The 27,045-nt window shown below is 35.6% G+C and overlaps 2 protein-coding genes across 16 annotated transcripts in view; both read left to right on the top strand.

Moving 5' to 3' along the window:
• Positions 1–1,772: 1,772 nt before the first annotated feature.
• The window catches only part of jakmip3 (Janus kinase and microtubule interacting protein 3), a 91,516-nt gene continuing 66,243 nt past the window's right edge, over positions 1,773–27,045 (top strand). For 12 of the 15 annotated variants that reach the window (XM_073918862.1, XM_073918861.1, XM_073918866.1 and 9 more), the window contains exons 1-3: positions 1,773–1,919; positions 2,128–2,229; positions 12,678–12,917. In XM_073918862.1, the coding sequence (XP_073774963.1) occupies positions 12,783–12,917 (135 nt within the window). In that variant the 5' untranslated portion in view covers positions 1,773–1,919; positions 2,128–2,229; positions 12,678–12,782. The remainder of the gene's footprint in view (positions 1,920–2,127; positions 2,230–12,677; positions 12,918–27,045) is intronic. The other 3 variants (XM_073918867.1, XM_073918854.1, XM_073918851.1) reach the window with 1 other exon arrangement.
• LOC141376868 (uncharacterized) lies at positions 19,662–26,534 on the top strand. Its single transcript, XM_073918850.1, has 2 exons — positions 19,662–19,782; positions 19,874–26,534. Exon 2 carries the CDS (start codon positions 20,118–20,120, stop codon positions 26,052–26,054), a length of 5,937 nt encoding a protein of 1,978 aa, XP_073774951.1. The 5' UTR covers positions 19,662–19,782; positions 19,874–20,117; the 3' UTR covers positions 26,055–26,534.

Here is a 27,045-nt window from a genome sequence, read left to right as displayed (position 1 = left end):
GAGGAAAGTTAAATGTGCTGGCCAGTTTGTTAATAGTGACAATAGGCTGGTTTTCATTTAAGACTTAAACAGATTCCTATTTTCATCTAATGATATATAATATAATACATTTGAATAAAAAAATTAAGTATAGTTCTTATAATTCTGTATTCTAAATGTTTAGGAAATGTTTTTGACCCATAAAAAGTGTGCTTATGAAGACCATCCGACTAGCTAATGCGGCTAAAAATAGTGCTTAACATGTCACTAAAATGCTTTATTTAAACATTTTAATTAAATAGAAAATAAGGTGTATAACTGCAAAAAAGTCCACTCTTCGCGGACAAAACTAAAGAATAAGATGCAATACTAACAGAACTTCTGTTTTTTTTCTTCTTTTTTGATATTGCAGATATTTGCTCAACCAGTGACGCTTTATATGTGGACTATTACTTTGGCCCAAAACTTGCAGGTACACTGTCAAAAAAAAAGGTACAGTGAGGGTACAAATTTGTTCCTAGAGGGAACAAAATAAATAATTGCACCTTTTTAAGGTCCCAAATTGGTCCTTAGGGTACAATTTTGTACCCAAATGGGCTATAAAGTTACAAACGATCAGATTTAGGTTTGAAAGGTGCATTTTTGTACCTTTTATAGCACATTTGGGTACAAAATTGAATCCTAAAGGACCAATTTGGCACCTTTAAAGGTACAATTTTATATTTTGTTCCCCATTAGGAATCATGAGATCAAACCCTATATACATGTAACACATATTTAAATGTATTAATACTAAACATTAATACTAAAATACATAATTTAAAAATATAAAGTTATTGAATTGATTGAATTAAATATTTTAATAATTTAATTTTTTTCATGTTTTCAAATAAATTTTTTCCTCAAAAAATATGTATATGTATAATTGAGTGTAATTTTAATCACTAAAAACTTAAATACTGATCTTTGCATAACTAATTGCTTAAGACCCTAAATGAGATTTAGAATAAGGACCATGCAGAGTGGCAACATCCTCATTTAGGTGTTGCTGCTGTCTCTTTAAGAAAATTTGGCTTGCTGAGACGTTAGTAGAGTTTGTTACTGAGGTGGTCGAGAATGCTGGCTGTTAGCACAGAACTCTGCATGCAGTCACCAAAGGATCAAAATGCCTGAGTCGGCACCCTGAAAATGCTATATAATATAATAAGGTACATTTTTGAACCTTCAGTGTCTACAATTTTGTTCCTTGGGGGTACAAAATTGTTCCTTAAATAATACAAATGTAGAAGGTACAATTTTGTACCTCTAAATAGAGGTACAAAATTGTACCCTTTAGAGTACCATGCCAGTGATAGACCACTTGTACCCTAAAAGGTACAATTTTGTACCTTTTCTTCTGAGAGTGTATGCATAAAAAAATATTTAGCACATACATAAGGCACTACACCTTTAACATCATTCCTCTTATTTTTTATTTGAGCTCTCCATCGCCCCCTGTATGACTGGAGTGTACATCACAGCTCTACACCAAAATAACATCTCACTCTGCAGCATTATTAAAGCCTGTGCTCAATGATACAGTTTCCATCATCACCCATATGAACTAAACTAGCTGAATCCTTTCAAAACAACAAGGCAAAAAATCAAATAATCAATGCACATACACACACAGAGACACACAGCCTGCATAGAGCTTGAGTGTTATTTAATGATGACGTGATGTTGTGAGATGCAGTAGCAGTGCACTGACCAGCGGGCGGCTACATTCTCTTCTTTTTTCTGTATCTCTCTCCATCACAGGATACAAGCCAGGCTTCACGCATCCCGCAGAACTAGTGTGTATGCATGCATGCGTGCGTGCATATGTGTGTGTGTGATTTCAGCTCCTCCGCCAGCATCATCCCTCGCTCTCCATCAGGGATGCTAAGGGAGTGTTTATGGTAAGTGCAAGAAATCATATCTCTCCTCTACCATGCAATAGCTCCCCCTATTCCTCCTTGTTTTTTTTTCCATGGTGATCCATCACTACCGGCTTCAGTATTGCTATAGGCGACTCACTTCTGCTGTGCATCATCTTTAATAATTGAATTATTTGTTGCTTGCAATTCAATCAAGACATGACAACATGTATGTCAATTGTATTTTCAGAGCATGTGCTGCGAATCACACGGCATGATGGAGGACCAGCAGCTCCCCGGATAAACACTGCAGACTCCCAACAACAACCACAACTCCAATCATGCACTTAAGGTCAGTCTCAATCTGTGTGCTTTGAATTCAGCGTCGTTTCCAGATAACCCTCCTCCATGGCTGTGTTAGTAAGGGGATCGAATGATGCTTTTAGCTGTTATACAGCCTCGCGTGCGCAGGGAGGAGTAAACGATGTGTCTTTGCCCACTGGGATGTTTGTTGAAATGTTCTGGAGAGCCATCTGCGATGCAAACCAGGCTGCTTGACGTCTATTTTCTTCTAATGCCTGCCAGAGATGCTGTATTTAGGATGCAAGCGACCAATGACGAGATCTGCATTGAGATTTTTGTTTTACTTTAGGGGGTTTTTGAGCATGCAATCATCAGCATGAGGTATGAAACAAGGGGTTTGTAAGTTTTGAGAAAAGGCAATGATGGTAATGTAAAGAGGATTGGGATTCTGAGTAGATATCACTTTGAATATGAGTTTGAGGTACAGGTTGCCTGATATTGATGATACACTCAAAAAATGATGCTTGCTGTTTGTTTCAGCTACTTATTAATATCAACAGTGCCGAATCAACACAATTCTTGATTTTGTTTTGAGTGGACAACTTAATTGCTTTATGTTCAATCCACTTCAATTTATAAAAGCTAATAAGTTAACTTAATTCCTTCATGTTGTCCCAACTCAACTCGATTGTGTGGAACCCAACGTTTCTTGCAGTGTCAAGCTGCGGTCCCATTGGAGTTTCCTCCCTATAGACTTCCATTCATACGCACGTGAAGGCGTCAGACCAGAAACGCAAGCTTGTGCGTCAAATTTCGCAGATCGCTGCTTTGGAAAGTTTAAGCTTGGTGAACTCTGACCTGCGTTGTGTGAAAATATTGTCGCAATAGCCTAGTGGTTAGCACGCCGACATATGGTGCAATAGCATGTCAGGGCGTCGTGAGTTCGAATCCCGGCTCGAAGACATTTCCCTACCATACCCCCTATCTCTCTCTCTCCCACTTTGCTTCCTGTCTCGATACTGTCTTATCTATTAAAGGCAAAAAGGCCAAAAATAAATCTTTAAAAAAAAGAAAAAAAAAAAAGAAAGAAATCGTGTGAATATTAAAGCAACTTCAGCTCAATAAAGCAGGTTAGGCGGAATAGCGCTATTTACTGATGTTTTGTTGTTAAACTAAATAAAAATCGACGTTATCGATGCTGTCAAAGGTCCATTATGAAACTGAAAATAGTCACATTAATCTTTCGCTGGTAGATTTCAGTGACTGAGCAACACTCCTGTGCATATAACACAACACGATCTAACATAAGCTTAGCCTGACTAAAATAGTTTTAAAACAGAACATTACCTGTCTAACCGTAATACTTCATAGTGTCGTCCTCCCTCCAGCATGCAAAAGTAACTCCAATACTGATTCAGGATTTTCAAAAGTTCCAATTAAGGATTTGATTTCACCGCATCTGTGATTGTCTCGTGAACGCGCAGCGCTCATGCAGGCGGGCACACTCGAATGGTGCATCTTCATGAACAGATGCGCAGAAGTCCGAATCTACATCTGCTGACAGACAGTTTGAGCTACTTTTCGGTATTATGGGAGATGTCGGCCCGACAATATTTAATTGAATGAACATTTTTTAGTTTTCTGCTTCTCCCAGAATATAAAAATTAGAGATGTGAACCTATACTGGTCTCACGGTTCGGTTACGATTATCATGCCTTCGATTCGGTTCAATTCGATATCTCGGTGCATCACGGTGCATTGACGATGCTTTCCATATACAGTGTTATATTTTAGGGGGGAGGCTATAACAAGCTGTCTGTATAAACACACAGACACACGGCACCACACTGTCTCTCATTCAAACACATTCACAAACATTGACAGCACCAAAGAAACACACACACACACACACACACACACACACACTTAAGCCCTCGCAACAGGGAGAGCTCGCGCTGGGCGGAGCAGAAAAACGAAAAAAAGAAGCACTTTTCCGACAGTCCCTTACTGAGAGCTCCTCTCAGCTCGAGCTCTCCCGGCTAAACACATATTGCGAGGGCTTAAACGGAGCAGTGCTCGTAATGTCGAGCGAAAAAAAAAAAAGAAAGACAGCTGTGAAACAACCAGCTTTGTCTTTTTGTAGGAAACACACTTTAGATCTTTTTAGGGTAAGAGGTTTTTGAGTTATTGCCGTCTATAACTGAATGTGTGTCAGGAATATCGAAAACAAAACCAACTGAACCGCGCTCATTTCTGGCGCCCCCCTGGATATACAAGCGCCCTTAGCATTTGCCTATGGTGCCTATGCCACGGGCCGGCCCTGAGTTGGCTGTGTGTTGTAAATACTCTTGCTCACCTCCCTCGCGACAGAGCGCATAGGAGATAAATGACGTCAGTAAATAATAACCGGTTATGATTATTTCTGAACCGATACCTTAGTCCGTGTCTGCATCGCGGTGCACCGAAGAAACAGTTAAATTTGACACCCCTAATAAAAATACATATACATTTTTTTATATCATTTACTATAATCATTACTATTGGACTGTGAAGAGACTTTCAACCAGCACAACAAAAAATGTTTCTGAAGACGATCACCTACTGCACCTTTAACAGTGGGAATTGGTACTTCAACTAAAGTGTGACCTATTTATTATTATTATTATTAAGTTATACTGTATCCTGATTTGGGCAACACAGTGGTTAGCACTGTCGCCTCCCAGTTAGAAGGTCACTGGTTAAAGCCACAGCTGGGCCACTTGGCATTTCTGTATGGAGTTTGCATGTTCTCCCTATTTTGGTGTGGGTTTCCTCCTGGTGCTCCGGTTTCCCCCACAGTCCAAAGACATGCGCTGTAGAAAAATGTACACGTGTGTGTGAAGGAGTGTGTATGGATGTTCCCCAAGTAGCAGCTGAAAGGGTGTCAACTGTGCAAAACATTTGCTGTTATAGTTGGCGGTTCATTCGGCTGTGGCGACCCCTGATGAATAAAGCGACTTAGCCGAAGGGGAATGAATGAATGTATCCTGTTTCACATTATTGGAGAGCATGCAAATGATGATAAATATGCTTGTTATGCTATATATAATATTTAATATGCCATCTGTGTATATAAAAATCACTTTTATAAATGTAATTTCACGCTGACTGCTAGTTGGGACCTAAATGGGATGTCTCCTTTTTGACCCATATACAGTTAAAGTCAGAATTATTAGCCCCCCTTTGATTTTTTTTTTCTCTCTCTTTTAAATATTTCCCAAATTATGTTTAACAGAGCAAGGAAATTTTCACAGTATGTCTGATATATATATATATATATATATATATATATATATATATATATATATATATATATATATATAAATTATTTTATTTTTTTTTTGATAGTCTACAGAACAAACCATCATTATACAATAACTTGCCTAATTACCCTAACCTGCCTAATTAACCTAGTTAAGCCACTAAGTGTCTTGAAAAATATCTAGTCAAATATTCTTCACTGTCATCTTGGCAAAGATAAAGGAAATCAGTTACTGGAAATGAAGTATTAAAAATGTTCAGAAATGTGTTGAAAAAAATCATCTCTGTTAAAAAGAAATTGGAGAAAAAAATAAACAGGGGGCTAATAATTCTGACTTCAACTGTATACTATATAAATAAAAAATACATCCAGATTTTATGTATTTACAGTAATCATTCATCATTGTTCATAAAACAGCACTGTGTGAATCCAGTAATAAATCTGTGTAATGCATAATCTGAACACAAATATTAAACGGTATCAACATGTAGGATGGCTTTATTGCTTATTGCTTTTATTTGTAGCATTAGATAAGTTAAATATGACAGCGCTTCTTTAAATAATAATAATGGAAAGAGGATGAAGTTTTTTTTTATTAGATGTCACTTTGAAAATGAGTTTGACTACAGGAAATAGGGTCATTTTATATTTAAAGGTACAATTCACGCTATCATCAAACCATACACTAAAACTTAGCTTAATAAAGTATAAATTGTTGCTTGTTATTAGTTAGTAAGGAGTTGGATTTAGACAGTGGTGGAAAGAGTACTGAAAAATCATACTCAAGTAAAAGTAACATTACTTGTCTAAAAATGTTGTGCGAGTAGAGTAAAAGTTTCTGTTGTAAATATTACTTAAAGTATAAGTAAAAAGTAAACCTTTTAAAAGTACTCAAGAGTAGTGAGTATTACACTGTAAAAAGCTGATGCATTTACATGTAATTTGTGGATGTGTGTATACGGGTGTATACGTAACATTCTGTAGTGCATTTAGTATTTGCACAGCAGGCACACAACGTCCTAAGACCTTAATATTAGGTTAGATTTAGGCTGTGATGTCAAGTGACCAAAATTCTATGTCTACCCAGCGTCTAAGGACAGTTATTTTGATGTCCAATAATGACAAAAAAACGACTTTAATATACGGTCAATTTTATGTTGTTAGAAAGTGACCAAAATCCAACATTGAGCCAACATCTTAAACCAACATCATATTGATGTCAAATACTGATATTTATTCATCAAGTATGACAACCAAAATCCAACATCAAAGAGGAGACATCCTATTTAGGTCCCAATTAGCTGTCAGCGTCAAATTACATTTATAAAAGTGATTATATATAGATAGAATAACAAATGCAAGTGTTAAAAGCATAAGAATCATCATGAATCATCATTTGCATGCTCTCCTGTTTTTTTAAAACAACATACAGTACAAACCAATTCAAAGTGGTCATGCATTGGTCCATGAACATTTCCTGCTTGTGATTAAACTATTTCATAACTCTAACAAGAGGCAATTCAATCATAACGTAACCTTAAAACAGCTATCAAAGGATTATTTATTGATATGTGGCTCTTTTTAGATTCTCAGAAGCTGTAGAAATAAATAAAAAATTTAAAACAGGAAATATGCTGGCACCATTGTTTTTGTTTAAATAGCATAGTAAATTTGACAGCATTTTAGCATAAGCAACAATTGCTACTATATACTGGCTTACTCAGAAACACAGGAGCTGTCACTGGGGTGGTACCTTTTCGAAAGGTACATATTTGTACATAAAGGGTCCTTATTAATACCTCAAGTGTACTTATTAGTACCTAAGAAGTACAAAAGAGTACCTTTTATAATGTTAGGTACTAATATATAGCTTTGAGGTACCAATATATACCCTTTAAGTACAAATATGTACCTTTCGAAAAGGTACCACCCCAGTGACAGCTCCTGTGCCTTTATTTCTGAGAGTGTGGGAACAAGTGAAGGGAGAGTAAACGAGGACAGAATTTTCAGTTTTGAGTGAACTATCCCTTTAAATCTCAATCATTTTAGGATATCTTGTTTCGTGTTTAGCAGAATAAAGAAGCTCCTAAAGGTTTAAAGCCATTTGAGGGTGAGTAAACAATGAGTAACTGATCATTTTTGGGTGAACTGTTCCTTTAACAGACACATTGTTATCGTTCATGTTGGAGCATATTGCAGAAAGTCTGCTGAGTCACTGTAATTCACTCAGATTAGCCTCTTAATGTAATCTCACATCCAGAAATTTAAAGAAACAGTTCACTCAAAAACTAACAATCCGTCAGTATAGGAAGGCTAGTATTATCGCTGCATATACTGTAGGAAGCGGGATTGATATAATGATAATAGTTTAGTATGAGATCTGACTGAGGAGGACAGTAATTGAGCTGTAGCTGTCAGTTTAGGTGCTGTGTGTATGAAAAGTGCAGTTATCTTTCCCAATGATCCGCGTAATGTATTCAGTGCAAATGGGCAAAGCTGAATGTCTTTCATCACAGAGTTAGATCATGGTAAAGAATGAAGTTGGTGATGTCTGCTTTACTACACTCCTTTGATATAGAGTGACAGCTATATTCCTTAGAGCAGGGGTTCCCAAACTTTTCAGCCAGTGACCCCCAAAATAACAATGCCTGTGACTCGCGACCCCCAATATCCCCTAAGGTGGTTATAAATACAGAAAACTTGCATGCAAATGCGCACACACACCAATAGACTCAAGTCTATTCTTCGTTTATTTATGTATGTAAGTGCTGTAAATGTGCCGGAAAGTTTAACCTGGTATTATAAAATCAATCTGCTGCATCTGACGCTATTGCTAAGTCTGTAATATAATGATTACCCCAGGGGTCGCAATCCATTAGAACTAGTAACTATGAGCTACTATAGTAACTATATAGTAACTATAAACAACTATTTTTTTTTCTTTTCAGTAGGTTATAGATAAAATATGGTAATTCTTATGGTTTAATAAAAATAAATTTAAAAATCACCAGGCGACCCCCCTCCACACTGTTTTCCAATATCAAACTTGCAAAGTCCGAACTTACAGGGAGAGGATGAGAGACTGAACTGTGAGGAAAAGCCCCAATCAGAGAGGCGAATGTCTGCAGCCCCGCCTTTGTTTTCAGATGTCTCCGCTTTCCCCCATCCACACTAAGGCCCCGTTTACACTAGTGCGTTTTAGTTTTAAAACGGCGTTGTAGAATGAAAACGATCCGCGTCCACACTCGCGTTTTACCCAGCGTTTCTGAACAGCTCTCCATCCACACCAAAACGCTGAAAAACCACATCACTTGACCACACACACACTCTCGGGCAAGCGCTCCAGCATTTCTACCCAGATGAGAGCTCTGCTTGTCGGACTGCTCATCAAGCATCTCTCGCTGGATCTAATCTCACTATATTTGCTAAACGTGATATTTCATTCATGTTGTTGTCTTTATCTAACGACATAGGCCAATTCCCTGACTTTGGTCATTGGAATCTATTAAGTTACTTGTTCACGGGTAACATGTTTTGGTTAAGCGCAAAGATAATTTAATGATTAATCCAGGTACATTGACCGATCGCTTGCCTTTATTTCCTACAATGTATAAACTTATTGTATGTTATACTTTTATAATTATCGATTATTAAAACTGATATTCAACAAAAGAGAGGGTGCGTTTCGTATTTTCACTGAAATTGAAAGGAGGCAGTTGTTATCGGCTCCGTTTTGTTATAAATATCCACACAGTGAAGATAACGCTCATATATGCAGCACGGCGCCTCAACATTTCTGCTGTCTGTTAAGTTGCTAATATTAAAATGAAAATAGGCAGTTCCTTAAATCATGTGTACATTTTATTGTTGAGAAAGTGAAACAACGTAGCCAAGGTGATGTGAATGAAGTTATAAAGTACACTGTTCCCTTTGAAGATTTACCCATGTCCTCGGTATGTTTTCCATATCAAACTGAGAAGGGGGAGACTGCAGCCTTGATCAAACTTGCGAAGTCTTACCTTACAAGAAGAGGATGCGAGACTGAACTGTGTGTGGGCTACTTAATATTGAGGAAAAGCCCCAATCAGATGGGCGAACGTCAGCAGCCCCGCCTCCGTTTTCAGATGTCTCCGTCTTTCCCCATCCACACTGAGACGGAGCAGCAGCGTTTCAGAATGAAAACCGCCTCTCCAGCGTTTTCGAAACGCTCCGTTTTCGGCGCTCGAAACGCTCCGTTTTCGCCGCTCGAAAATTTCGGCGTAGTGTGGACGGATGGCGTAACCGTAGTAAAACTTATGCGTTTTAAAACGAAAACGCATTAGTGTAAACGGGGTCTTATTTGCTTATTTACTTACCTATTATTTACTTATCTTTTACTACTTATTTACTTACCTGTTTACTTACCTACTTACTTGCTTATTAACTTACCTACTTATTTACTTATTTATTATCCTTTTTTATTATTATCTTTTTTAATTTATTTACTTACCTACTTGTTTACTTGCTTAATCATTTACTTACTCACCACTGTTGCCAACTATTTTCAATGAAAAGGCGTTAAGCTCTGCCCGAAAAGTCGCTAAAAGTCACTAGATTACGTCATGCGTCAATTTGCATGTTACTGACGTCATCACGTTCTACCGTTTCTGTTTGTTTAACATATGGTTAATAAAGGGGTATTTATATTTGCACTGTGCTTTATGTAAGCATGTCAATTTAACTAAATGTGTTGGTGTTTGAATACGGTATATCATTATAGATGGGTAGTGAATTTGCAGTAATCTCTGAGTTTATTACATCTGAGAGAAGTTCTGAAACTCTCACTTAAAATATCTGTGATTGTGAACAAGATAAGAATCAACAGTCAAATTAAATTGTTAAAATAAAGGAGAAGCAGGTCGGTTTGACTGTGCAAGGGAAATACTTCACACTGCCAGTGCTAAATCGTTTGCCGTCGGTTTAATCCAATTTCTTTTCATTTACATGTTACATGCCATGTCTTATCAGAAAATATTACTTGCATTACAATCTTTTATCAAATATTTCTTAAGAAACGCTTGACAAAAGACAATCAGTTCCAGTTTATGTATTCACTGCTGTTTATACAAGATATATGAGGGGCCTTTATCCTTATAATTAACCAAAAAGGGAATTAATCAATCAGTGTTGGCCTACAGAAATCAGAGTGATTATTGCCGTGGTTACTGGTGCTTAGAAACATGATCTCGCTTAGTTAAGATGCAAGAAACTGTGTTGGCAGGTCAGGATATGAAAGAGCAAGGTGATGTTTATTTAAAAATCTCAACTCAGTTACAGCTCAGTTTGATTGATACAACATGTTTGAGCAACACAAGTGGTTTTCACTCTTTCTTTATTACACTGTATTAGTGATAAGAATAACATAATGATTATATGGAGAGCAAGTGAGAAGAGAAAAACATATTTAAAATATTTTACAGATTCTCTTTTTATATTTAGCTCATAACAAGTCTCTGTTTTCTAGGTTTTGGGCCTGTGACTTCATCTGTAAATGCCACTAAGACCATTTCTTATGTTTTTACAGTCAACATGAAAGTCCATTTCCAGCACATTTTACTTGCATACAAGTTTATCCTTGTAGAATTTATTGAATTTTGAAAATTAGCTCATGCATCCTGTGAATGTCCAAAAATTCAATCTAAAGTGATTATGTGGAGTTTTTATTTACTTAGTTGCAAGTCATTACTTTGATTAGAGCAATGTTCAATTTAAATTTTTACTAAATGATGAATAAATAATGTGCGTATTTAAGAAGGCATGCATGTATGTATTCATTTATTTACATATATATTTTTTATTAATTATTTTTTATTATTATTTCCATCTTTCCATCCAAACTTGTTTACTCACATTTTTATTTTAAAAAAATTTACATAAAACTTGTATTTTTATGTACATTTTATATTTACTTTTTTATTTACTTTTGAATTAATTATTTATTTACAACTTTATTTACTTTTATTTATACTTTCATTTAAAAATATTTTTGTTTACATTTTTTATTTAATTATTTAAATAAAAATGTAAATAAGTAAATAAAATGTAAATAAATTTTAATAAAAGTAAATATTTTTTAATAAAAATGTAAATATATAAAAATGTAAATAAAAATGTATTTACATTTTTATTTACATTTTTAATTAATTTTATGTTTACATTTTTATTTACTTTTGTTTACATTTTTAATTAATTGTGTTAATTGTAACATTTTTATTTTTTATTTTTGTTTACTTTTACATTTTTATTTACTTTTTAAATGTACTTTTATTTATATTTTTAATTTACTTTAATTTACATTATATTTACTTGTATTTACATATTTATTTACTTTTATTTACATTGTAATTGACTTATTTACATTTTTATTTATTTTTATTCATATTTTAATTTACTTTATTTACATTTTTAATTTACTTCTATTTACATTTTTATTCTACTTTTTTGTTTACTTTAAGTTTTTTATTTATTTACATTTTTAAGTACATTTTTCATTAATTTTTATGTCCTTTTATGATTTTGTATTTGCTTTTTATAATTAAAAAAAAAATTTTTTTTACATTTTTATTTACATGTTCACTTTTTTTTTTCATTTATTTATTTTATTATTTTCTTTTAATTTATTTATTAATTTTTTGTTTGTTAATTTATTTAATTATTCTCTTTATTATTTTATTTTGGTTTATTTGTTTATTTATTTTATAATTTTCTTTTTATTTATTTGTTTTACACAGACAGACAGACATACAGCTAGATAGATCAATAGATATTTAATTATTATTTTAATTGTTGCTATTGAATTAATTAATACATTTTTTTTTCAGGTTTTATTTAATTTTTTCTAGTACTATAAGCCGAATTGTTTTGTATTCAGTAATAATTGTAGAACATTATTGCATGTTATAGTTGCAACATATACATATCAAGACAAAAAAAATGCAATACACATGCTGCATTCATTCAGCTCTGAAACTCAAAGTCAGAATTGCGAGATTTAAAGTGAAAATGACAAGTAAAAAGTCAGAATTGTACATTGTTGTTCTTATTTTGTACTGTTGTCATTTTTCTTGCTGATTATAACATATAAACTCAAATCTGAGGGGGGAAAAAAGTAAATAATTTTTTTTAATCTTTGTATTTTTGTGTTTTGTGAACTGCAGGCAAGTGGAAAGATGTAGCTGAAAAACCAACAGAAACCAGTGTTGACCAATCACAGCCTCAGGTCGTCCCTGAAAAGGGGCGTAGCCTGTGGAGTTCAGCCCATCATGTCCAAGAAACCCCCCAGTGGGCGGGGCAAAGGAGAGCGACCTGATGCCATGGCAGCGCTGCAGGCGGCCAATGAGGAGCTGAGGGCCAAACTCACAGAAATCCAGATCGAACTGCAGCAGGAGAAAACCAAGGTTTGAGTCTAGAGATACTTCTTTATTGTCTCCTGAAAAGTGTCTCATTTTGTCTTTATAACAAGTAGTCGATTAAATTTCATCTGGAAACCCTGCTGTAGGTGACACGGTGGCTCAACTGTCGCCTCACAACAAAAAGGTTGCTGGTTTGAGTCCCGGCTGGGTCAGTTGGCATTGCTGTGTGGAGTTTGCATGTTCTCCCCGTGTTAGTGTGGGTTTCCTCTGGGTGCTCCGGTTTCCCCCACAGTCCAAACACATGCATAGGCGAATTGAATTAACTAAATTGTCTGTAGTGTGTGTGTGAGTGAGTGAATGTGAGTGTATGGGTGTTTTCCAGTACTGGGTTGCAGCTGAAAGGGCATCTGCTATGTAAAATATATGCTGGATAAGTCGGCGGTTCATTCCGCTGTGGTGACCCCAGATGAATAAAGCAACGAAGCCGAAGGAAAATGAATGAATGAATGAATGAATGAATAAATGAATGAATGAATGAATGATTTACTCTTTGCCATCACATGACGATGAGTAAATAATGGTAGATTGTATTAGGCTTATTTATTATTTATTAAACAAGCGGTTCATTCCATGTAAGAAACATTCGCTCCCTCAGTTTTACACGTCTCAGACATTACCGTGGATGTCATGAACCTTTTATGTTTTATAGATTGTGTTGATTTTGTTTAAGTGTCTGCATTGAAGCATCACATTCTGCTTTATGGCTTCATTAGCTCTGGGAAACAGTGTTAAATGAGGGTGAAGGAAACTATAGGCATCCTGTCAAAGTGTGGAGACTGACAGCTTTTACTTCTAAAGAGGCAAAGATGCTGTTAATGGTGTTTAGAGTGTCCAAACTGTCCATTTTTGTGTCCTGATGACTGACTGATGGATGTGCAATTTAGAGTATGAACACTTGATCTGATTTGGTTTGAGTTCTGCTGTCGTGTCATTTTTTTATTTACATTTTTATTTACATTCTTTATTTACTTTTTATTTATTTTTTGTTTATTTATTTTATTTTTTTATTTTTGAAATGACATTGAAATGAAGATGTCGGAGATCAAAAACTAATTTACTAGGGTAAATCTGGGATCTGGACCAGTCTGTCTATCTATTTTGATACAATTTGTAGACTTGTGTTTAAAATATATTCTTTCATGGTTTGCTTAAAATCAAATATAAAAAGTGTAAATTTTTTAATTGATTATATTTAGATACTGGTTATAGTTATATACAGTATACAGTGCATCCGGAAAGTATTGATAGTGCTTCACTTTTTCCACATGTTTTTATGTTACAGCCATATTACAGAATGGATTAAATTAATTTATTTTCTCAAAGTTCTACACACAATACCTCATAAAGAGTTTTTTAAATTGTTGCAAATTTATTAAAAATGAAAAATCAAAAAAATCAGTATTCACATCAGTGTTCACAGCTTTTGCTCAATATTTTGTTGATGCACCTTTGGCAGCGATTACAGCCTCAAGTCTGTTTGAATATGATGCTACAAGCTTGGCACACCTGTCTTTGGGAATTTTCGCCCATTCCTCTTTGCAGTACCTCTCAAGCTCTATCAGGTTGGATGTGAAGTGACTGTATACGGCCATTTTCAGATCTCTCCAGAGATGTTCAATAGGATTTAGGTCTGGGCTGTGGCTGGGCCACTCATGGATATTTACCGAGTTGTTGTGAAGCCACTCCATTGATATATTAGCGGTGTGCTTTAAGTCATTCTCTTGCTGAAAGATGAACCGTTGCCCCACGTTGAGGTTAAGAGCACTCTGAAGCAGGTTTTCATTCAGGATGTCTCTGTGCATTGCTGCATTCATCTTTCCCTCTATCCTGACTAGTCTTCCAGTTCCTGCTGCTGAAAAACATCCTCACAGCATGATGCTGCCACCACCAAGCTTCACTGTAGGGATGGTATTAGCCTAGTGATGAGCGGTGCCTGGTTTTCTCCAGACAAAAGACCTGGCATTCACTCCAAAGTATTCAATTTTAGTCTCATCAGACCAGAGAATTTAGTTTCTTATGGTCTGAGAGTCCTTTGGATGCCTTTTGGCAAACTCCACGCAGATAGTGGCTTCTGTCTGGCCACTCTACCATACAGGCCTGATTGATGGATTGCTGCACAGATGGTTGTCCTTCTGTAAGTTTCTCCTCTCTACAATGAAGTACCCCGGAGCTCAGACAGAGTGACCATTGTGTTATTGATCACCTTCCTGACTAAGACTCTTCTCCCCTGATAACTTTAAGCTGTATAGAAGAGTCTTGAAAAATATCTAGTCAAATATTATGTACTGTCATCATGGCAAAGATAAAACAAATCAGTTATTAGAGATGAGTTATTAAAACTCTAATGTTTAGAAATGTGTTGGAAAAAAATATTGTCTCCGTTAAACAGAAATTGTGGAAAAATATACAGGGGAGCTAATAAATCAGGAGGTCTAATAATTCTGACTTCAGCTGTATATATGTAATGTTATATAACTGAAGCTCATTGCTTTAAATAATAAACCAGACACTTTGTTAGGGTAACATTAACATAACTGTGGATGACGTTATAGTGATTAATTTGGGTAATAATGGAGTCCCTTATCACTGCTTTAAATGAATCAGATCATGAAAGGGTCGATGAGTGAGGTTTTACATTAATGTCCTCTCCAGTCTATCTGAGCATTAATGTTCAGTGGTGGTGATTAGTACTTTCTGGCGTCCGTTCGTGCAGAACCTCGCTGTCATTTATTTTCACCCTGAGCTGTGTGTATTGATCTGGGAGAGACACTGCAGTATGCACACACACTCACACACACAAAATGAAAACACACATGACTATACAGAAAAAATAAAGAGTGAGATGTATGAAATGAAAGTCACAGTTTAAAATAAGATTTCATTTATACATATTTTTATTCATGTATTTACTAACATTAAGTATGAACAGTACTTTTTCCCAGAGATGGGTTGCGGCTGGAAGGGCATCTTGCTGGATAAGTTGACGGTTCATTCCGCTGTGGCGACCCCACATTAATAAAGGGACTAAGCCGACATAAATGAATGAATGAACAGCATTTATTAATCATAGTTCAACATTTACTAATTCCTTATTAAAAACAGAATTCATGTCTGCTAACATTAGTTAGTGCACCATGAGTTAACATAAACTCACAATGAACAACTGTATTTTTATTAACTAACATTCACTAACATGAACAAATACTGTAATAAATGTATTGTTCATTGATTGTTCCTAAATTGTAACAGTAAACTGTTATTAAATGCATTAACTATCATAAATTGATACAAACTTATTGTAAAGTGTTAACAAAAAATACTTGTTTTGCATCTATACTGAAATGTAGCTTTTAAGTAGGTTTAAAATATGTATATAAAAATAAATAAATAAAACAGTTATTACATTATTATAATTATATATATTGTTATATTGTTATTATTATATATTTTGGTTGGTATTTATATATATATATATATATATATATATATATATATATATATATATATATATATATATGTATATGTATATATATATATATATATATATATATATATATATATATATATATATATATATATATATATATATATATATATATATATATATATATATATATATATAATTCAGGGAGGTTAATAATTCTGACTTCAACTGTATATATACTGTATATTATTTTTCAAATATTTGATGTTTAATAGAGCAAGGATATTTTTCTATAATATTTTTTCTTATGATTTATTTTAGTTTGGCAGGCATGAAAGCAGTTTTTCATTTTTAAAAGTAGTTTTTAAGGTTTATATTATTAGCCCCCTTAAGAATAATTGTTTTCAATTGGCTATAGAACAAACCACTGTTGTCCAGTGACTTGCCTAATAAACCTAGTTAACCTACTTAATTGCACTTTAAGCTGAATACTATACTACTATTGTTATAAATATTTTTTCTTTAATATGTATCGTGAAACCACAGTATTTACTAGGAAAATACTAGTTTCTTGGAAAATAACTTGTATAATATGATGTACTTTCATCATTCATTCATTCATTTTCCTTCAGCTTAGTCCCTTTATTCGCGACAGGGTCGCCACATCGGAATGAACTACCAACTTATTCAGCATATGTTTCACACAGCAGATGCTCTTCCAGCTGCAACCCAGTACAGGGAAACACTCATACACTCTCATTCACACACATACACAATGCGGCCAATTTAATTTATCCAATTCACCTATAGCGCATGTCTGAGAAAACCCACAGGGTGAACATTCAAACTCCACACAGAAATGCCAACTGACCCAGCCGGGATAAAAACCTGTTACCTTCTTGCTTTGAGGCGACCTGAGCCACCGTGCTGCCCCTGTACTTTCATCATTGCAAAGATAAAAGAAACCAGTTATTAGAAATCAGTTATTGAAACTATTTTATGAAGAAAAAAAGGAGACAGATTTTAAAGGTAATAATTTAGCATTCAGCTTTATGTTATATTAATTAAGTCTATGTTTCCAGAGAGGTGGACATAATAGAGTGGACGTCGAGTGTTTTCAGTTTTATCTTGCTCTTCTTACTGATACAAAACATCTTACAGATACAAAACAGCGAAGTGTAAACGATCTGGAATAATGCGTTTGCTCCTTATTTAGTGGGAGAGTTTTATTTTAATATTCTGACCCTTGTTCGGCATAACCGAGAAAACACTCTAACAGGCCAATTACTGCTGCTGGCCCAAAGTCAAGCTATCGCTGGTTTTCTGTAAAATTGCTTTCCTGATTGCAAGAACATGAAATGCAATGTTCAGGAGCGATTCGGGGCATTGGTATTTTAGAGAAGGAAAGAGGAAACTGATTCATTATCGTTTCAGATAAACAAGCAGAGCTCAGCGTTGAGAGCTGCAGGGAAATGAACTCACGGGGAAGTTTTTGTCAAATAGCCAAAAGTGAATGTTGAGTCCCGTCCTGCCTGTGAATGACTGATGTGTCTGATTATTATGTTAGACGAACAGAGACCCTAGAGAGAAATGCACAGGCTTACCACTGTAAAATGGATATTAAGAGATAGTTCTCTCGTAATTGATAATTATGTCTATATTTACTTACCCTCATGCTGTACCGAAGTCTCTTTCAGCTCCTTTTGAAAAGCTGATTATTTTTATTGAAATCATCTGATTTAAACATACTTTAAACAGTTTGTTATTTAAAATAATGAGATTTAGTTATGTAACATTACACCGCATGTTTTTGGACTGTGATTGAAACGAGTACTTTTTACTTTTTTTACATTTATACGATTTTGAGGTGGTGCTTCTTTACTTTTACTTAAGTACAAACGTGTAGTCAGTACTTCTGCTTTTACCAGAGTCATTTTAAAGGTGAGTATCTGTACTTCTTCTTAAGTAAAGGATGTGTGTACTTTTGCCACCTCTGGCTGTCATGTGAACATGGAGCAAAATCTTGAATATTCCCAGTACCTTGTTGAATCTATGCCACGAAAGATTAGGGCAGTTCTGAAGGCAAAAGGGGGTCCAACCCGGTACTAGTAAGGTGTACCTTATAAAGTGGCTGTTGAGTGTACACAGTTGATAAATTTATTAGAAATTATTTTCAAATATTTCTCAAGTGATGTTTAACAAGGCATCTATATATATATATATATATATATATATATATATATATATATATATATATATATATATATATATATATATATAAATATATATATATATATATATATATATATATATATATATATATATATATATATATTTTATATTATATTTATTTTTTCGTAAGGCAGGATTAAAAGCAGTTTTCTCATTTTAAAAATATTTTTTTAAGGACATTATTACTAGTTCGGTTTTGTTTTTTGCTTCTGAAGAAATGGCTGTTGTCCAGTGACTTGCCTAGTTAATCTAATTAACTTAGTTAATTGCACTTTAAAAAGATAGTTCACCCAAAATTCATCTCAAAGAATCATTTAACCTGATTCAGAACACCTCATATGAATGACTCATGTGTGATTTATGGAATTGATATATGATTCTCTTTAGTAATCACTGCACATGCAGATTTTCACTATTACACAATTACCTAATTGTATTGTAAGTTTTCTATTAGATTTCGATATTTCTTTTATTATTTCTTCATGATAATATGTAATTTCTGAATTTTTATTGTTTTTTTTTGTATTTTTGTTAATAGTTGTTTAATTGTTATTATTTAAGTTTTTAAAACATTTTAAATCATACAAATAAAATATATATTTTTTAAATATTTAATTTTTAAACAAAATTTGTAGATTTTGTTCTGTTTTTTGTTATGCCTATTAAATGCTTATTTATTTATTTATTTATTTATTTAGTTTTCCAAATGAAATTTTGTAACATTTCTAACTTACACGAAAATTACATTCAAATAATACAAATAAGCTTTTATTGTATGCTATTGTGATACTATGATATTTAATTTTATTTATATATATGTATATATATATATATATATATATATATATTTTTTTTTTTTTTTTTTTTTTTTTTGCATATATAAATTGTACATTATACATAAATTATATACAAATTAAACATGTCTAATAATATTTGTCCCGTAGTGGAAGTTCATACAGAATGCGTGTAACAGACTTAAGTAAAGGTGTTATCTTGCATTTCTTCATGTTTAAAGATCATTTAATTTCTATTATTTGTGGGGGACTTTTATTTTGAAAGGAAATCCGTTTTTCAGAGCAGAAAATAAATGAGAGAGCAGAAGGTAAAGCGGACGTTTCATAACAGTTTAACTAGAGCTCGTACTGAAAAGGACTGTTTACAAGTTTAATCAGCAACCCCCCGAAAAGGCATAAGGTTTGTTTCATCATATATTGTTAGTGAGAAATACATATTTTGTGAAGATATCTAAGAATGCTGATGTATGTTTTTGTATTGTTTTGCTCAGCTCTTACGGTGATTTCAAGAGTAAAGGAATGTAAATAAAGCAACTTGAAACATCAGTAAAGTTTCGGCCATCATTCGGATGGGGTCTGCTACAGTAAGAGCTTCACCTTCGCTGATTAAGATCCTCGCGGCAGGCGCAGGCGGACGGATATAACGCGACGACGGAAAGGGCATTGCAGTGAGTTATAATCAGCATAGAGCGTGATGGTCTACGGAGCTAAGACGTAAAAGGGTACGAGTTCAATATGGAAATGGATGAAGATGACCAAGAATCTGAGAGGCCGCTCCAAATGGAAAATGAAGGTAATATGGAAACAGATATAAAAGGAGCAATTGAACAAAAAGACAAAAATACATCAGAAGAACAGTGTCATGTACAAGAGAGCACAGAACTCCCTCGACGTTCAGAACGTTCTCGTATACCAACAGAGAAAATGCTTGCTTATCAAAAAGAGGAATGTAGAAAGAAAGAAAAAAAATTAACTACATTGTATGAACAATGGAAGTTAGATGCTCGTAAAGCAAGGCAGGATTTAAAAACTGACATATCTGACAAGCAGCTTGCAGATATCGCTGATTCACTTGAGGATAAAAGGAATGGTATCATGAAAATCTTCATCGATATAAGGGAATTTATTACTCCTGCTGCTGACTTAAGACGTAAAATCGATGCATGTGATGCTGTAACCAATGACATTGTCAAAATAGTGTTAGAAAAAATATCAAATGTAGATGAGTATGATGTAGAAAGAGAAAGGGGGCGTCTAAGTGAACTTTTAGCACACAGTTACGCTCGCTCTATATTTGGTTCCAGTGCTTCACTAATGAGTGTCAACAGCCATTCTGGATCCTCTCGTACAGCAAGAAAACGAGCAGACGCTGCAGCAGAGCTGGCTGCAAAGGAGGCTGAATACAAGATGATGCAAGCAGAAAGGCAACAAAAGGAAAAATTAAGAAATATAGAAGAGCAATTCAAAAAAGAGTTAGAAACTCAAAGGTTTGAACTGGAATGTTTGCAAGTAGAAAAGGATATAGAGGTTGCTCGTGCCAGAGTAAAATCCTATGATGAAGAAATAAAGGAGGAAACAAGAAATCAGTCAATAAAAAGTGAAAAGCAGGGGCCGAGAAATGAAAGGCAGCTTCAGGAATCTTATGTTCTTCAGTCAGCATCGCTCAGTGAAGTGTCTCACCTTGCTCAAGCAGTTCAGGACAGCATAGCCATAAACAGGTTACCCCTACCTGAGCCTACAGTGTTCAACGGAGACCCAATACAGTTTGTGGAATGGAAGTCATCATTTATGTCATTAATAGGTAAAAAGGGCATTTCAGCAGCTGACAAGCTTTATTATTTGAAAAAGTATGTGAGTGGCTCAGCGCATAGGTATCTTGAGGGCACCTTTTATCGAAATGATGAAGAAGCGTACAAAGACGCTTGGGACAAGCTTAATAAAAGGTACGGCCAGCCCTTTGTTATACAAAGAGCGTTTAGAGAAAAGCTGTCTAAGTGGCCTAAAATACAGTCCAAAGACGCAGAAGGTTTGAGAACATTTTCAGACTTTTTAAATGCATGTTTGCAAGCCATACCACATGTAAAAGGTCTGGAAATATTAAATGACTGTGAAGAAAACCAGAAGCTGGTGCAAAAACTACCTGACTGGATAGCTTCCAGATGGAACCGTCAGGTCACAAAAACCCTTATGGATGACAAAGAGTTTCCAAGTTTCCATAACTTTGTCAATTTCATGACAACAGAAGCAGAAATTATGTGTAATCCCATCACTTCTTTACATGCTCTTCATTCATGTGAGTCACCTTATGAGAGAAGAATGTCAAAGGAAACTAAAAGAAGTAAAGCAATTGTTTTTAAGACACAAACAAGTGTAAACAATGACACACAATCAACAGTCAAAGGAAAGTTTACAGTGACTAAGACACAGTGTATGTTGTGTCAGGATGACAGTCATCAACTTCATAAGTGTCTGAAATTCATGGAGAAGTCTCTGAAAGACAGAAGAGCCTATGTGAAAGATAACAAACTCTGCTACGGGTGTTTAAAATCGTCCCACCATGCTAAGGAGTGTCGTCGTCGACACACATGTGATGTATGCAAGTTACGACATCCCACATGTCTTCACGATTACAATTATGACAAGGACGGAATCAGACAACGACCATTGCCCATGGTAAGCAATGTGCATGCAACTGAAAGTGAAACTACTAATGCCATGTCACTTAATATCACAAGAGAAAGTCAGTCAGTCATTACATCGATGATCGTACCAGTATGGGTGTCTTCAGTTAAAAATCCATCCAACGAACAGCTTGTGTATGCGTTGCTAGATACACAGAGTGACACTACATTTATTGATGAAGACATTAGTAATACACTGCAAGTAGAGAGTCACCCAGTGAAACTCAAACTAACCACCATGATGGGAGAAAATGAGATTATTAGAAGCAATCGAGTAACGGATCTTCAAGTGAGAGGGTACAGTTCCTCAGTACATATCAGTCTTCCTCCTGTATACACAAAGGAGTGTATTCCAGCTAATTATGATCACATACCAACACAGAAAACGGCAATGAACTGGAGTCACTTGAAAGGAATTGCTGACGAAATGGCACCTCTACTCAATTGTGAAGTAGGCTTACTACTTGGCTATAACTGCCCTAGAGTGCTAGCTCCAAGACAAGTCATACTTGGTAAAAATGAGGAACCATATGCCATTTTAACAGATTTAGGGTGGAGTATTGTGGGCTGCTCCATACCAAGTATCAATGAATCAACAGGGTTCAGTCTTTGTCAAAGAATAGCTACAAAGGAGATACCAGCTATGACACCTGGGGATGCAGTCCGTATACTTGAATCAGACTTTAAGGACATCACAGTAGATGACAAGACAGTCTCTCAAGAGGACATCATGTTCCTAGACAAACTTAAAGTAGGAATAAAGAAAAATTATCTAGGACATTATGAAATGCCTCTTCCATTTAAGCAACGACCATCCTTGCCGGACAATAGAGAACTTGCATCGATCAGACTCCAACATCTGAACAAGAAGTTTTCCAAAAATGAGAAATACAAAACAGACTACTTCACTTACATGAATGACATTATTGACAGAGGTGATGCAGAAGTGGTAAATGATGAGGGAACCAGTGGTGAAAAATGGTACATACCTCACCATGGGATCTACCACCCAAAAAAGCCAGATAAGCTACGGGTTGTATTCGATTGCTCTGCAAAATTCAAAGGTACAAGTCTCAATGAACATTTACTATCAGGACCAGACATGATAAACAACCTCACGGGAGTCCTTGTAAGGTTCAGAAGGCATCCTATTGCAGTGATATGTGACATTGAAAAAATGTTTCACCAATTTCACGTTCAGGAAAAGGATCGTGATTATCTGCGCTTCTTATGGTGGAAAGATGGAGACACAAATTCAGTTCTTCAAGATTACAGAATGAAAGTGCATCTATTTGGTGCAGTCTCTTCGCCCGGTTGTGCAAACTATGGGCTAAGATATTTAGCCAATGAGTACAGCCAATCACACGCATTAGGCGCTCAGTTCATCACAAGGGATTTTTATGTTGATGATGGAGTTACAAGTGCAGAAACAGTAGAAAAGGCTATACAGTTGACAAAGGAAGCACGGGAACTGTGTGCAAAGGGTGGTCTTCGACTTCACAAGTTCGTATCAAATGACAACACAGTTTTGCAAAGCATACCAGAATCAGAACGTGCTGTAAACTTTGAAACGAAAGATCTCACCTTCAATGAAATGCCACTCGAAAGAGCTCTGGGAATTCACTGGAACATACAGAGTGATAGTTTCAAATTCCATGTTCCATTAAAGGGTCAGCCTACAACACGTCGTGGCATATTATCCACTGTTGCCTCCATATTTGATCCTTTAGGATTTGTAGCTCCATTTGTTCTCAATGGCAAGAGAATCCTACAGGAAATGTGTCGCCAAGGAACTGGCTGGGATGATACACTTTACCCTGCACTCAAGCCACGGTGGGAGAGATGGCAAAATGACCTTGTCAATCTAGAAAATGTGAACATACCACGATGTTATGTACCTGCTGATTTCGGAAAAGTAGTGAAAACAGAAATGCATCATTTCTCAGATGCGAGTACCTGTGGTTACGGTCAATGTTCTTATCTGAGGATGATAAATGAGGATGATGAAATTCATTGCTCTTTTCTTATTGGCAAAGCCCGGGTTTCTCCTTTAAAGATTATCACAATACCCAGGTTAGAGCTAACTGCAGCTGTAGTATCAGTCAGTATGAGCAATATACTCAGAGAAGAGCTTAACCTCATTGATGTCGACGAATTCTTTTGGACTGACTCAAAGGTAGTTTTGGGTTACATTAATAACGATGCCCGTCGTTTCCACACATTTGTAGCCAATAGAGTCCAAAAAATACGTCAAAGTACAACACCCAATCAATGGCTGTATGTCCCAACAGATGAAAACCCAGCAGACAACGCTTCAAGAGGGAGAACAATCAATGAGCTGCTTTCATCTAATTGGTTCTCTGGGCCCTCATTTTTGTGGGAAAAGGAAATAAAAACCACAAATGTTGTGCCAGACCTCCCAGTCGGAGATCCAGAGGTAAAGAAAATTCAGACATTACACACAAAGACCATGGAAAATAAAGATCTTGTAGACCGATTGTCCAAGTTCTCATCTTGGTCTAAGACTTTCAAAGCTGTTGCACGCCTTCTGAGATGGATTAAGAAAGATAAAACCAATTCACCAGCATCCGTAAGTGAACAAGAAGATGCTAAATGCTTGATTCTAAAAGGAGTACAAAGGCAAGTGTATCAGAAAGAGATTGAAGTGTTGAGTCAAGGAAAAAGACTTCCAAGTCACAGTAAACTTCATCATCTGGATGCCTTTATAGACAAAGATGGTATAATCAAGGTGGGAGGCAGATTAGATCACTCATCATATACTCACGCATTCAAGCATCCATGGATCCTGCCAAAGGAACACCATGTTACAAAGTTGATTATTGCACACTGCCATGAATGTGTAAAGCATCAAGGCAAGGGTTTCACAATCAATAATATCAGATCATGCGGCTATTGGATACCTGGAATAAACAGAGTGGTCACATCTTACATTCTCAACTGTGTGACTTGCAGAAGGATGAGAAGATCTGCTGAAGGCCAGAGGATGAGTGATCTCCCCTCAGAACGTGTAGAGCCTTCGCCGCCTTTTATGTATTGTGGCATGGACTGCTTTGGTCCATTCATGACTAAAGAAGGGAGAAAACATCACAAGAGGTACGGTCTGCTTCTAACATGCTTGTGTTCAAGAGCTATTCATATTGAAATGTTAGAAGACATGTCGACGGATGCATTTATTAACAGTCTGAGATGCTTTATTGCAATTCGAGGCACAGTAAGGCAAATAAAATGTGACCAAGGTACCAATTTCATAGGCGCAAAGAATGAATTGAATTCAGCATTGCAAGAACTCGATCCAGAACGCCTCACAACTTTTCTTGCAAACAAACAATGTGACTTTGTTTTGAATGCTCCTCATTCCAGTCATGCAGGGGGTGTATGGGAGCGTCAAATCAAAACTGTCCGGAGCGTTCTTAATGCTACCATCACCCTTTCAGCAGGCAGGCTTAATGATGCCTCATTGCGCACTGTATTTTACGAAGCCATGGCAGTAGTCAATAGTCGCCCTCTTACGATTGACAATCTGAATGACCCCAAGAGCTTAGAACCACTCACACCCAATCATCTGATAACCATGAAGCCCACCACAGCATTGCCTCCACCAGGAAAGTTCATTAGAGAGGATATGTATACAAAAAAGAGATGGAGACGTGTGCAGTACCTTACTGAACAGTTTTGGAGCAGATGGAAAAAGGAGTATCTACACAATATCATTGCAAGGCAACGCTGGCATGCTCCAAAAAGGAACCTTCAAATTGGTGATGTGGTCATGGATATAGAAGAAACATTGCCTAGGAGTGAATGGAGACTAGGGAGGATTATAGAGACTGTTCTGAGCCCGGATGGACTTGTAAGAAAAGCCAAAGTAGCACTTGGCGACAAGAGATTAAACAAGAAAGGAGAAAGAATGCATAACATCTCAATAGTAGATAGACCCGCTCAAAAGTTGGTCTTGTTGTTGGAAGCAGAGTGAATGCATTTTCAATGGGACTTTCTTGCACTTTATACACTTCCAAAGAGGGTTATAATTGGAAATTAGTTATGTTTGAGGAACATTGATAATTTGGTGGGAGTGTAACAGACTTAAGTAAAGGTGTTATCTTGCATTTCTTCATGTTTAAAGATCATTTAATTTCTATTATTTGTGGGGGACTTTTATTTTGAAAGGAAATCCGTTTTTCAGAGCAGAAAATAAATGAGAGAGCAGAAGGTAAAGCGGACGTTTCATAACAGTTTAACTAGAGCTCGTACTGAAAAGGACTGTTTACAAGTTTAATCAGCAACCCCCCGAAAAGGCATAAGGTTTGTTTCATCATATATTGTTAGTGAGAAATACATATTTTGTGAAGATATCTAAGAATGCTGATGTATGTTTTTGTATTGTTTTGCTCAGCTCTTACGGTGATTTCAAGAGTAAAGGAATGTAAATAAAGCAACTTGAAACATCAGTAAAGTTTCGGCCATCATTCGGATGGGGTCTGCTACAATGCGTTTTTTTTTTTTTTCTAATGCGCAACTTTTCTATTGTTTTTTTAAATGTAAAATCGCACTTGATTGTCTGTTTTTCATTTCTTTTGAAGCACTGCACAGTGCCAAGTTTTTTAGATGCATGTAAAGTTAAAACAATTTAAACTTGTACATGCATCACTGCTCATCAATGTCAGTTCCAAACTGGTGGACCAATCAGAAGAACTCGGAAGTAGGACAAGCGTCGCAAATTTCTGTTTACAGGCAATTTCTGTTTATCCTTTTTTTTTTTTTTTTGTGGCTGTATCCGTATACCTTCTTACTTTATGCAACACTTGAAAAAAAAAAAAAGCACAGCATCTCTTGTTTTTTGAAGACATGTTCAGTGTGAATTAGCCCTTAGTTATTCGTTTTTGTTTTTCCATCAAATTTTCTTTTTTAATGATGCAAAAATTCCTTAATGATTCTGTAAAATGCACGTCCATCCAAATTATTCG

This window comes from Danio rerio, chromosome 12, assembly GCF_049306965.1.
Source record: "Danio rerio strain Tuebingen ecotype United States chromosome 12, GRCz12tu, whole genome shotgun sequence".
Classification (NCBI taxonomy): domain Eukaryota; kingdom Metazoa; phylum Chordata; class Actinopteri; order Cypriniformes; family Danionidae; genus Danio; species Danio rerio.
The sequence above is the reverse complement of the archived record's forward strand: the minus strand, read 5'-3'. Positions and strand labels throughout refer to the sequence as shown.